General features: G+C 52.3%; 1 protein-coding gene across 1 annotated transcript; it reads left to right on the forward strand.

Annotated features, from left to right (window-relative positions):
- Nucleotides 1-1,316: 1,316 nt before the first annotated feature.
- FAM187B (family with sequence similarity 187 member B) lies at nucleotides 1,317-5,601 on the forward strand. Its single transcript, XM_012438815.2, is given in 2 exon segments — nucleotides 1,317-2,062; nucleotides 5,140-5,601. Coding segments are annotated over 2 exon segments (1,119 nt in total). The 3' UTR covers nucleotides 5,513-5,601.
- The last annotated feature ends 7,729 nt before the right edge of the window (nucleotides 5,602-13,330 follow it).

Here is a 13,330-nt window from a genome sequence, read left to right on the forward strand (position 1 = left end):
TATTTCATTTTGAGGCGGGGTCTCTCTCACCAAGGCTGGAGTGCAGTGGCGCAATCTGCATCACTGCAACCTCTGCCTCCTGGGTTCAAGCGATTCTCCTGCCTCAACCACCAGAGTAGCTGGGATTACAGCTGCTCGCCACTGCACCTGGCTGATTTTTGTATTTTTAGTAGAGATGGGCTTTCATTACGTTTCCAGGCTGGTCTTTTTTTTTTTTTTCGAGATGGAGTCTTGCTCTGTCTCCAGGCTGGAGTGCAGCAGCATGAACTCGGCTTACTGCAATCTCCGCCTCCCGGGTTCAAGCAATTCCCCTGCTTCAGCCTCCCAAGTAGCTGGGACTATAGGCACACACCACCACAACCGGCTATTTGTATTTTAGTAGAGACATGGTTTCACTACGTTGGCCAGGCTAGTCTTGAACTCCTGACCTCACGTAATCCACCCACCTTGGCCTTCCAAAGTGCTGGGATTACAGGCGTGAGCCACCGCGCCCGGCCCCAGAGAGGATTTGCTTACTACTTTATCCCCAGTGCTAAGAAGCGTTCCCAGAACATAGTACGAGTTGAGGAAATACGTGATGAACGTTCACACGTGACACTTTCAGGCTCTTGTTCCATCCCTGGGAATGTAGTCTCACCCCTGGGAAAGAAAGGGAGGCAGATGGTGGAGAACACTCTGAATAGACAAATTAAGTGTGGTTGGTGGGGGCACAGTGGCTCACACCTGTAATCCCAGCACTTTGGGAGGCTTAGGTGGGAGGATCACAAGGTCAGGAGTTCGAGACCAGTCTGGCCAACATGGTGAAACCCCGTCTCTACTAAAAATATAAAAATTAGCTGGGCATGGTGGTGCCCGCCTGTAGTCCTAGCTACTCGGGAGGCTGAGGCCAGACAATCGCTTGAATCCGGGAGGCGGAGATTGCGGTCAGCCGAGATCACGCCACTGCACTCCAGCCTGGGCAACAAGAGCAAAACTCTGTCTCAAAAAAAAATGTATGGCCGGGCGTGGTGGCTCACGCCTGTAATCCTAGCACTTTGGGAGGCCAAGGTGGGTGGATCACCTGAAGTCAGGAGTTCAAGACCAGGCTGGCCATCATGGTGAAACCCCATCTTTAAAAAAATTTTAAAAATTTTTTTAAAAATGTAGTGTTGTCAGCTTGTCACAAAACAAAAGGGGATGGTGACCTCACACACCCATGGGGTGGCCTGCAGTTCATCCTGCTGCCCAGGGCTGAGTCCAGAGTTCATGGGTGACCTCACAATGTCCGGGGTGGCACCGGCCTGCTGCCACAGCCCCAGTCCACCCATGTGCCACCCATGCCACCCATGCTGTGCCACCCAGTGCCACTCAGGCTATGGCTGCTGCTCCAGGTTGCTGCCGCAGCACTGGGGTTCTGCTTTCCCATCAGCTGCCCCAGCGGTAACCAGTGCCAACAGGCCCTCCTCTCCGACAATGATATTCTCCTGTACTGCAACTCCTCGGGGACACACAGGTGCTACTTATTCACACGAGGCGAGAAGGGCACGCTCACCAGCCTCACCAATATTTCCAATATGGAAATAATGCCTGAGGGCAGCCTTCTCATTAAAGATCCATTGCCCTCCCAGACGGGCCTCTACCACTGCTGGAACAAGAATGACCGCCTGGTGGTGCAGTATGAGATTGACTTCCAGGACGTCACCACCCTGCATGTAACACACAAGGGCCTGGGTCAGAGGCCTCTGCAGAACGAGACCCTGCATCTGGGCTGCAAAGAGCTCATTTTTACCCGGTGGGAGCCCTGGCAGGACTGCAACCACTGCGAGGAGCCTGGCGAGCGTAAACGCCTGGGGTACTGCTATATTGAGGAGCGTCTGGAGGAAGCCATGCCCTGCTGGCTCTATCTGGGAGATGTGCAGGTGTGGTCCAGCCGCTTGCGGCCTGAGCTGCAGGTGGAAGCCTGCCACGTCCAGTGCACCAACAACACACAGTTAAAGATGAATTACGTCATTTTTGACAACTTCAGGCTTGATGAGGAGACAGAATTTGTGTGGCTCAACTGTCCCTTAGGATCCATCTACAGGTGATGGAATCCCTGCCTCTGGCCCCTAGCCAAGTTCTTCCGGTCAGGGGATCCTTCGTGGTAATATGTGCAGAGGGGCGAGGGGGTGTTCTATGCAGGTCAGCCCCGCAGTGGTCGTCAGGACAGTGCCAGGTCCTGTCTTAAACAGTCCAAGGGGGAGACAGCCCAGGGAGGTGCGAGCAGGGATGCAAGAAACCCAGGCAGAAGGATGGGGCTGTGACGGGGAAAGCCCAGGAAGCTTAGGGGCTCCAACAGGCCCCTGCCTCATCTGAGAAGGTCACAGGAGACCCTGGAGGAGAGGCTGGTGCACCCAGGGCTTCCCATCAAAGTCTGCCTCCCAGAACTCACACTCGTCTTCTTGCTTCCTGCCAGGAGCCGGGGAAAATCCCTCCTTCCCCTACTCTTCCCCAATCCACCTGGATTAATAAGAAATGCAGGCCAGGCATGGTGGCTCATGCCTGTAATCCCAGCAGTTTGGGAGGCCGAGGCAGGCAGATCACCTGAGATCAGGAGTTTGAGACCAGCCTGGCCAACATGGTGAAACCCCGTCTCTACTAAAAATACAAAAATTAGCCAGGCATGGTGGCAGGCACCTATAATCCCAGCTACTCAGGAGGCTGAGGCAGGAGAATCACTTGAACCTGGGAGGCAGAGGTTCCAGTGAGCTGAGATTGCACTACTGCACTCTAGCCTAGGCGACAGAGCAAGACTCTGTCTCAAAAAAAAAAAAGAAAGAAAAAGAAAAAAGGAAAAACACAATTCCAAAGTTCAGGAAAGTGGGCGTGAACCCTCTTGCCATCTATACAGAGGCAGCTACTCCATACCACTTGCCACACAAGGAGCTCCGGAGTGCGAGTCGCAGGGACCTTGAGATAGGAATGGAGTGAGGTCACTGCGGAATCTAAGGAGGCCCGTGGGGTGGCATTTCTCATATTTCTCGTGAGGTTTCTGTGTGGGGGCTCTGGACTCAGCCAGGCTTGGGTTTCAATCTCAACTCTGCCAGTTTCCAGCTGCGTGACTTTGGCCTCAGTTTCCTCATCTGTAGAATGGGGTTGTCTTAGATTCCCAGGGCTGCCGTAACAAAGCACCACAAACTGCGTGACTTAAAACAACAGAAATTTGCCGGGCATGGTGGCTCATGCCTGTAATCCCAGCACTTTGGGAGGCTAAGGCAGGCAGATTGCTTAAGGTCAGGAGTTCGAGACCAGCCTGGCCAACATGGTGAAACCCCCATCTCTACTAAAAATACAAAAATTATCCAGGCGTGGTGTTGGACTCCTGCAATCTCAGTAACTCAGGAGGCTGAGGCACAACAATTGCTTGAACCCAGGAGGGGGAGTTTGCAGTGAGGGGAGATTGCACCACTGCACTCCAGCCTGGGCGACAGCGTGAGACTCGCACTGAAAAAAAAAGAAAAAAAAAACCTCAAAAATTCATTGTCTCATCCTTCTGGAGGCTGGGAGTCTGAAACCAAGGTGTCAGTAGAACCACGCTCCTTCTGAGTCCCTCTGAGTGAGCTGGGCAGAATCCTCCCTCCCCATTTTCTGGCTTCTGGATGCAGTCAGAGATCCCCAGCCTTCTCTGGCTTGTGGCTGCTTCTCTCCAATGCCCATCATCACTTGGCATTCTTCCTGGTATCTATGTCCCTGTGTCTTTTCTCCTTTTCTTTCTCTTATTTATTTATTTGTTTATTTATTTATTTATTTATTTTGAGATAGAGTCTCGCTCTGTCTCCCAGGCTGGAGTGCCATGGTGTGATCTCAGCTCACTATAACCTCCGCCTCCCGGGTTCAAACAATTCTCCTGTCTTAGCCTCCCGAGTAGCTGGGATTACAAACATACGCCACCATGCCCGGCTAATTTTTGTATTTTTAGTAGAGACGGGGTTTCACCATGTTGATCAGGCTGATCTCAAACTTCTGACCTCAAATGATCCGCCTGCCTTGGCCTCCCAAAGCGTTGGGATTGCAGGTGTGTGGTACCGCGCCCGGCCTTCTCCGTTTCGTAAAAAGACACCAGTCAGACTGGACTGAGGGCCCACTTACTCCAATATGATCTCATCTTAGCTGATTATATCTGCAGCGACCCAATTTCCAAATAACATTACATTCTGAGGTTCTGGGAAGGACATGCATTTTTGGGGGCCCCTATCCACTCAGTGCAGAGGTCTTGCTAGCCCCTGGCCACATGGGGTCATTGGGATGTGTCAGGGTACTAAAGACGGTAGAGTGCCTGCCCCAGCATCCAATAAAAAGTTCCACACTGTACCTACCTGGGAGCACATGCTTTTGTGATATTGTCTGTGGAGTATCCTCTCTGTTCTTCTGCCATGATGGGTGTGTCGGTGCCTGATTCATTTCTCCACTAAACACGTGTTCACTGCTCATTATATGCCAAGCTTCATTCTAGGGACCTGAGAAACAGTGAAGAACACAACCAACAGAGATCCCTGCCCTTGTGGCACATAAATACATAGTTTATTGTTATTACTAGAGATAGGGTCTTTCTCTGTCACCCTGGCTGGAGTGCAGTGGTGCAATCACAGCTCACTGCAGCCTCAATTCCCCGGGCTCAGGTGATTCTCCCATCTCAGCCTCCACAGTAGCTGGGACTACAGGCATGCACCACCATGCTTGGCTAAGTTTTTAGTTTTGTAGAGATGAGGTCTCACTCTGTTGCCCAGGCTGGGCTCAAACTCCTGAGCTCAAGCCATCCTCCTGCCTTTGCCTCTGAAAATGCTGAGATTACAGGTGTAAGCCACTAAGCCTGGTCTAGAGTCATTTTTAGATGAGGAAATGGAAGCTCAAAGAGCTGGAGGCATTTGCCCAGGTTACCCAGCCAGTAAGGGGTGGGGCCCGTAAGGGGTGGAGCCCTGGGAGCCCCGGGGAGCCCCAGCTGCACCGCCCCCACTCCATGGTTGACAGCTGCACAGTGCTCAGTGGGCTGGTGGGCTGCAGGGTGGGCGATGCTTTATTTTCTGTTCCCCAGGGAGAAGGGTGCCGCTGTCTCCACCTCCCTTCAGACGTCGGTCCCTCCTTTCTCCCTGGGCCCTGCACCTGACCTTGTCCTCCTCGCAGGTCTGTCAACTGGTGTGCCAATGACACCCCCCTGACATGGGAGAGCCAGCTCTCCAGCCGGGACTTCACCACCTTCCTCGACCCCTCCACCGGCGGCAGGCAGCTGCAGGTCTTCCAGCCGGCCGTTTACAGGTGCTTCGTGCAGCAGGAGCTCGTGGCCCAGTTCAGCCCCACCGCCAATCCAGAGACGCTGGAGGCTCAGTAGAGAGAGAACGAGGCAAGGAAGGCCCCACGGGGCAGGGCAGACTCTGTGCTTAAGGGGCTAAAGCTGGTGCTGCTCGTGGGCACCATCCTGGCCCTGCTGGGGGCGCTGCTCAAGTTCATCCGCCCTTCCCCAGGCAGGAAAAGCAAACAGGTGCTGATGGTGAAATAAAGTGAGCCCCCCCTTGCCCCCCTGTGCACAAGCGGACCCCCTATGGTTCCCTCCTAGCCATAGCCGCCCCTTCTGTTGCCCCCGCCGCCAGCCCACCCACACCTTGCTCTGAGATCCATGAACCAGGACAGACCTGCAGCCACAGCCCAGGGTGACTGGGCTCTTCCCTGGGTCGGGTCCTGATTTGTTAACTCATTAGTAATTCCCATTCCACAGATGAGAAAACTGAGACTGGGGATTCCAGTTGAAACCAGGTTGCCTGGCCCAAGCCCCATGTTCTTCAGAGAGAGGGAGAGATGGAACAAGGCTATCCTCCTCACTCACCCCATTCTCCCGACAGCAAGGTGGGGGATGTGAGCAGGGCACCCCAGCCCCCCAGATCTGCACCAGGCCTTGCTGTCTTTCCCTGCCCATCCATCCTCCCCACTGTGCCCAGGCCTTCAGGCCCAGCCACCACTCCCCAAGTCAGAGGCACTGCCAGATACACGCCACTTTTCCCGGCTCTTGCAGTGAAGTGAGGCCCCTCAGACACTTAGAAGGGGAGACCGGCCCTTCTGCCGGTACAAGGCGCCAGGACTGGCTCAGCTGACCAGCAGGAATCACCAGGGCTGGCTGTTCCCAGAAATTATGCGCAGTTCAGCAGAGTGCAAGAGTGAAAACTAATGCATGCCATTAAAATTCACTGCCATGACAGTGCAGTGAAGCCATGACTGGACAGAGATGAAACTCGCAGAACAGAACCTCTGCCCCCAGGACAGGGCAGGGCTCACCCTTCGTGTACCAGACACTGTTGCAAAAACACTAGGGCTTCATGTGGTGCCCAGATGCTCAGAGATTCCTGCAGAATGAGGGAGCATTCGCTGAGAACTAAAGAGGGCTCCCTGGGAACAATAATAATGATAATCATAGCAAATATTTGGTGTGGTCAAAACTCAAACCCTTCATAAGTGCTGTGTTCCCACAGTCACCCATGAGGCTGGTGCTACTGTTAACCTTGTTTTGCAGCTGAGAACATCAAGACTCAGAGGCGGCCGGGGGCGGTGGCTTATGCCTATAATCCCAGCACTTTGGGAGGCCGAGGTGGGGGGATCACGAGGCCAGGAGTTCAAGACCAGCCTGGCCGATATGATGAAACCCCGTCTCTACTAAAAATACAAAAATTAGCCGGGCGCGGTGGCTCACGCATGTAATCCCAGGACTTTGGGAGGCCGAAGCGGGTGGATCACGAGGTCAAGAGATCAAGACCATCCTGGTCAACACGGTGAAACCCCGTCTCTACTAAAAATACAAAAAATTAGCTGGGCACTGTAGTGCATGCCTGTAATCCCAGCTACTCAGGAGGCTGAGGCAGGAGAATTGCCTGAACCCAGGAGGCGGAGGTTGCGGTAAGCCGAGATCGTGCCATTGCACTCCAGCCTGGGTAACAAGAGCGAAACTCCGTCTCAAAAAAAATAAAATAAAATAAAATACAAAAATTAGCCGAGCATCATGGTGTGCTCCTGTAGTCCCAGCTACTTGGGAGGCTGAGGCAGGAGAATCGCTTGAACCTGGGAGGTGGAGGTTGCAGTGAGCCAAGATCATGCCACTGCACTCCAGCCTGGGCTACAGAGCGAAACTCTGTCTCCAAAAAAAAAAAAAAAAAAAAAAGACTCAAGCCTTAAGCAACTTGCCTGAGGTCACACAGTGAGCATGGGAAGGGGCAGCAGTCAGAAGGTGAAAGGAGGCCCCCCACACACCCAATGCCTGCACCCATAGAAGCCCCATTGTGTGGTAGCTGGAGGTGGAACAGGGAGAACCGAGCATGGTCCCACGCTCAGTGGGTTTGTTCTACACAGCACTGAAGTCTCACAACCCACAGCAGAGGCTGTCAGTGCCCCAGTGCTCCGAGGCTATCAAAGCAGCCCCTAAGGTGACCCCAGTGACTTCCTACTTCCTGGTGTCCATGCCTTGTATCATCCCCTCCCTTCCAGTGGGGACCAGACCTGTGACCTGGCATCTAACCAATAGCACACAGTAAAGGTGTTGAGCTGCCACTCCCTAGCTTGGCTTATGTTATCTAAGACTCTGTCTTAGCAGACCAGAGGGAGGGAGTCTTGCTGGCTTGATGAAGTAAGCAGCCACACTGAGGAAGCCCGCCACACCGTAGGGAGCTGTGGGCAGCCTCCAGGAGATGGAAGTGGCCTCTAGGACCTGAGAGAGGCCTACAGTTGACAACCAGCAAAAGGCCAGGGCCCTCAGTCACACAGCCAGAGGAAAATGAACTCTGCCAATAACGTGGATGAATTCAAGTAGATCCATCCCCAGTCGAGCCTCCAGATGAAAGTGCAGCCACTCCGTGTCTGGCGGCAGCCTTCTGAGACCTCAGAATAGGGTTCAGCTAAGGTGTACCTGGACTCCTGATCCACAGAAACTGTGAAATCACAGACACGTGTTGCTTTAAGTCATTTAATTTCTGGCAATCTGTTTTGCAGCCACAGACAACAAATACATGCACCCATATCCCTGGAAAGTCCTGGAAGTCTCCTGCAGCTTTAGCAGTCATGGACATGGTTCCAGTGGGTGCCAGGGGCTTCCTAAGTCATACCAGAAGGCTGCTGGGCCACTCATGGAGCAGGCAGGAAGCTGGGCAGTTGATGCCCCAGGAGCAGTCCTTAACCTCGAGGGACGGGAATGGGAGCACCCAGCTTCCTCACCCCTCTAAGGCACACTCTACACATCCTCCTGGAGGTCCCCAGGGGTAACATTCACAGGCGCTGGGGATTAGAGCGACATCTTTGGGAAGCGATATTCAGCCCACCCCAAGCAGTTGCTGGCACAGGCAGCATATATCAGGGCTCTGGGGGTGGGTGTCTGCTTGGTGGATGGAGCCAATTAGGACAGAAAGGCAACTGTGGTGGGAGAGGACATCAAGGAGGTCACCAGGGCCAGATTGTGTGGGACCCGGTAGGCCAGGGTAACGACTGTGGGCTTTGAGATGAAATGGGAGCCATGGGAGGGTTTTGAGCAGTGGAGAGACATGACCTGATGTCCACTTAAAATGGTGATTCTCCTGAGGTCAGGAGCTCGAGACCAGCCTGGCCAACATGGCAAAACCCCATCTCTACTCAAAATACAAACATTAGCTAGGTGTTGTGGCAGGCACCTGTAACTCCAGCTACTTGGGAGGCTGAGGCAGGAGAATCGCTCAAACCAGGGAGGCAGAGGTTGCAGTGAGCCGAGATTATGCTGCTGTACTCCAGCCTGGCCAATAAAGACAGACTTCATCTCAAAAAAAAAAAAAAAAAAGAAGGCCAGGTGTGGTGGCTCACACCTGTAATCCCAGCATTTTGTGGGGCCAAGGCAGGTGAATCATGAGGTCAGGAGTTCGAGACCAGCCTGGCCAACATGGTGAAATCTTGTCTCTAGAAAAATACAAAAAATTAGCCGGGCATGGTGGCAGGTACCTGTAATTCCAGCTACTTGGGAGACTGAGGCAGGAGTATCGCTTGAACCCAGAAAGCAGAGGGAGATCATGTCACTGCACTCCAGCCTGGGCAACAGAGCAAGACTCTGTCTTGAAAAAAAAAAAAGTGGTGATTCTGACAAGGTGGGCTTCCTTACAGGTAAGGGTGGGTTGCCCCGCCAGTTGGGGCAGGGAGTAGCAGCCGCCTTGCATGTGGCCAGCTATACAATGAGATACTTTCCTCACCAAGCAGGAGACATGGTCAGGCCCAGCCTTGCCACCCTCGCCTGCACCACAGAGTACAGCATAAGACAAAACATGCCCCAGATTCCATTTTTAACCATCCCATTCTGCCCTCTTCCTTTTCTTATTGGAATTTTTTAACTTCTTGGGGGAAAAAAAAAACTCGCTTATAAATGCAATTCCAGTACTTAGCCTTGCTATATGGTTCTTCTACTCTGCCAGAGAAAGTAAAGTAGAAAATATTCCTTTTTTTCTAAAGCTGCAGAAATGTAGACAAAGCTGCCAGTAGCCCATATGTCACCTTAGAGCGAGCTCACGAGCCATGTGTCCACCTCTCCCTCCTCTCCCCTCTTCCCACAGCCTGGCCCAGCCTTCCCAGAGTTCACTTGTGACCTAATGCAAACTGGACCACAGGGGTGAGTCCAGGCAAAGCCGGTAAAGAGGCCAGTGGCCTGGCCTGAGCCACCAGGCAGGGCTCACCAGGGCCCAGAATGGCTGGTGTGAGCCTATGCCAAGGAGGGCATGGGGGTGGAAGGGAAGACCCCTCGTTCCCCAGGGCAGCCGGGACTCCCTGCGAGTCCTGCCTCACACACCTGCACGTGACCATAACCTTGACACTCACCAGACCTCTGCAAAACAATCCTCATCCACTGCCCTGACAGGAAGCCTGGGCAAGATGCCAAGTCGTATTTACTGCGTTTATGAGAAACTAAGACGTGGCTATTTATAGCCCTTTGATTTGTCTGCCAAGTGAGAACCGGGTAAATGCAATGACATCTTATGAGTGGAAAGTAGGCAATGCCGTCTGCCCCTTACCACAGACAACAGGCACACCTTGCTGCATGAGCTCAACAGGTTCTCACACCAACCTGTGGGCAGACTGTGGACACAGTCCTCATTCTGCAGTGCAGAAACTGAGGCTTGGGAAGGGACAGTCACTTGCTTCATGGACAGTGTGTGGCAGGGCTGAGGATGGAATCCAGGCAGACTCTTAACTCACCCCGCCGCAAGCTCTCTCAGCTGCACGGTCCACACCCCACTGTCAACTCCTTTAAAGAGAAAACTCTTCTAAATCGTTTGTGGGACTCTTTGGAAACATTCTACCTGTTTCCTGCCTTCTTTTTTCAGCCTTATCTCTTCTTTCTGGCCCACTTCCTTCGTCTTTGATATTAAAATACGTTTTTTTTTCTTTTGAGATGGAGTCTCACTCTGTTTCCCAGGCTGGAGTGCAGTGGTGCAATCTCAGCTCACTGCAACCTCCACCTCCCGGATTCAAGCGATTCTCCTGCCTCAGCCTCCCAACTAGCTGGGATTACAGATGTGCGTTACCACACCCAGCTACTTTTTGTATTTTTAGTAGAGACAGGGTTTTGCCATACTGGACAGGCTGATCTCAAACTCCTGACCTTAAGTAATACACCCACCTCAGCTTTCCAAAGTGCTGAGATTACAGGCATGAACCCCCGTGCCCAGCTGAAAATGCTTTCTTTCTTTTTTTTTTTTTGGAGACGGAGTTTCACTCTTGTTACCCAGGCTGGAGTGCAATGGCGCGATCTCGGCTCACCGCAACCTCTGCCTCCTGGGTTCAGGCAATTCTCCTGCCTCAGCCTCCTGAGTAGCTGAAATGCTTTCTTTCTTGTCTCTCGTTTCTTCATTCCTTTCTCCCTTCCTTTCCTCTTTTTCCTTTATTTCTTTATCTCTTTTTATCAAGGCAATAAACACAATATTAGCAATCGCTGATGGTTAAATGGTCTCACAAGTATCCCAAGTCTTTCTCGCCCAGTCTCTGCTGATTCTCCAGTAAACAGCACGATTCCCTCCATTTCACACACACGGTGGGAATCCCAGGGCGGCTCTTCCCAGCCGAGTCTCCCATGCATAAGGCATATGGTTAGTCCCGTCGCTCACACCCATGGCGTTGTGGCCACTGCAGCTGAAATTCTAATGAGGGCACCAGAAATGCATCGAGAAAGTGCCCACCATTGAGGAAATCCGATGTTCGATTTGTCCTTACTCTGCGGTGATCTTTTGCGGTGGGAAGTTCCCGGAGGGGTCCCCACTGCCTTTCCTGGGGTCATCTCTCTGTGCCTAAGTTTCCCCTTCTGTAAAATGGGGTTAGCACTGGTAGCCACCTCATTCTTGTTGGGAGGATTCAACTGTAATGTGCAGTGCTTAGAACAGTGCCTGGCACAGAGCATGTGCGTCACGAATGTTTCCTGTTGTTGCTGGCGTCCAGCGAAGCCCTCTGCCTGGGTGTGCCACGGGGACCGTTCTGGACCGAAAGCTTCCAAGCTGAAGGCTGCCCTGCAGGCAGGATGTCCAGCCCCCACCCGTAGCCTCCAAACCTTGATCAACCACTCTGATTTTATTGCTTCTCTGCCCAGATATCATCAGTGGGGGCATAGACGCTTACATGAACCCTTGGGGTCTCATAAGGGGCGCCCTGCAGATTCTAAGATTCACAGCTTCTGGCCTCACGTCCTGACTGCCCCTCGCCCCCAGCCTGGTTGTGCATGCTGGTGTTGCCACAGTGCCCGGCCACCAACCTCTCCTCCGACGCCTCTTCCTTCCTCCAGAGGCAAGCAGTAATCACATTTCTGCTGTCATGCATCTCTCACAATTTCCACTTTTTTTTTTTTTTCAGAGGCAGGGTCTCATTCTGTTGCCCAGGCTGGAGTGCAGTGGTGCAGTCATAGCTCACTGAAGCCTTGAACTCCTGGGCTCAAACAATCCTCCCACCTCAGCCTCCTGAGTAGCTGGGACTACAGACACATACCACCATGCCTTGCTAATTTTTAATTTTTTTTTTTTGAGACAGAGTTTCACTCTCGTTGCCCAGGCTGGAGTGCAGTGGTACGAGCTTGGTTCACTGCAACCTTCACCTCCTGTGGTTCAAGTGATTCTCCTGTCTCAGCCTCCCGAGTAGCTGGGATTACAGGCACCCACCACCATGCCCGGCTCATTTTTGTATTTTTAGTAGAGACAATACAAAATTTTAGTAGAGAAAATACAAAAATAAAAACTTTTGTATTTTTAGTTTCACCATGTTGGCCAGGCTGGTCTTGACCTCTTGACCTCAGATGATCCACCTGCCTCAGCCTCTCAAAGTGCTGGGATTACAGGCATGAGCCACCGAGCCTGCCTAATTTTTAAAACTTTTTGTAGAGATGAGGTCTCACTATGTTGCCCAGGCTGGTCTCAAACTCCTAGCCTCAAGTGATCCTGCCACATCGACCTTCCACATGGTGGGATTACGGCGTGAGTGAGCCACCATGCCGGGCCATCTCCACATTTGTTAAGATGTTTATGCCACTGATTTGTGATTCATCAATGTTACCACAGAGCCCTTCTCTGTTGACTACCTGGGAGGCGGAGGTTGCAGTGAGCCGAGATTGTACCATTGCACTCCAGCCTGGGCAACAGAGTGAAACTCCATCTCTAAATAAATAGAATAGAATAGAAGAGGAAGAAAGATGACAGATTTTTCTTGCTCTCTCTACCAAATGAGGACATGGTAAGAAAGTGGCCATCTGTGAGCCAGCAAGAAACCTCTCACCAGGAAAGCAAACCGCCCAGATTCTTGCTCTTGGATTTACCAGTCTCCAGAACTGTGAGAAAAGAAATTCATGTTGTGTAAGCCAGGAATTTAATTCCTGCAGGCAGAAGCCAGCCCTGGCTCGCTCTCTGGCCAGAGTCACCTGGCACCCACCTACCACCATCCTGTCTGCCCCACACTAGACTGGCTTCCTTCACCTTATTCCCTGCCTTGTCTTTTTAAATTTTTCTTTTTTATGAATGAGATCTCACTCTGTCACCCAGGCTGGAGTATGGTGGTGCAGTCACAGCTCCCCACAGTCTCAACCTCCTGGGCTCAAGCAATTCTCCTGCCTCAGCCTCCTGAGTAGCTGGGATTATAGGCACGCAGCACCACGTCTAGCTGATATTCTTATTTTTTGTAGAGTCAAGGTCTCACTACGTTGCCCAGACTAGTCTTGAACTCCTGGCCTCAAGTGATCCTCATGCCTTAGCCTCCCAAAGTGGTGTGAGTCACCGAGTCTGGCCTTTGCTTTATTCCTTGAGGCAGCCCTGCCTCCTCTTTCCACTCCCCTGTCCCAAATGATCAGAGACCCTAG

The sequence above is a fragment of the Aotus nancymaae genome, unplaced genomic scaffold, assembly GCF_030222135.1.
Source record: "Aotus nancymaae isolate 86718 unplaced genomic scaffold, 86718_ANA_hifiasm-v0.15.2.pri h1tg000028l, whole genome shotgun sequence".
Lineage (NCBI taxonomy): Eukaryota > Metazoa > Chordata > Mammalia > Primates > Aotidae > Aotus > Aotus nancymaae.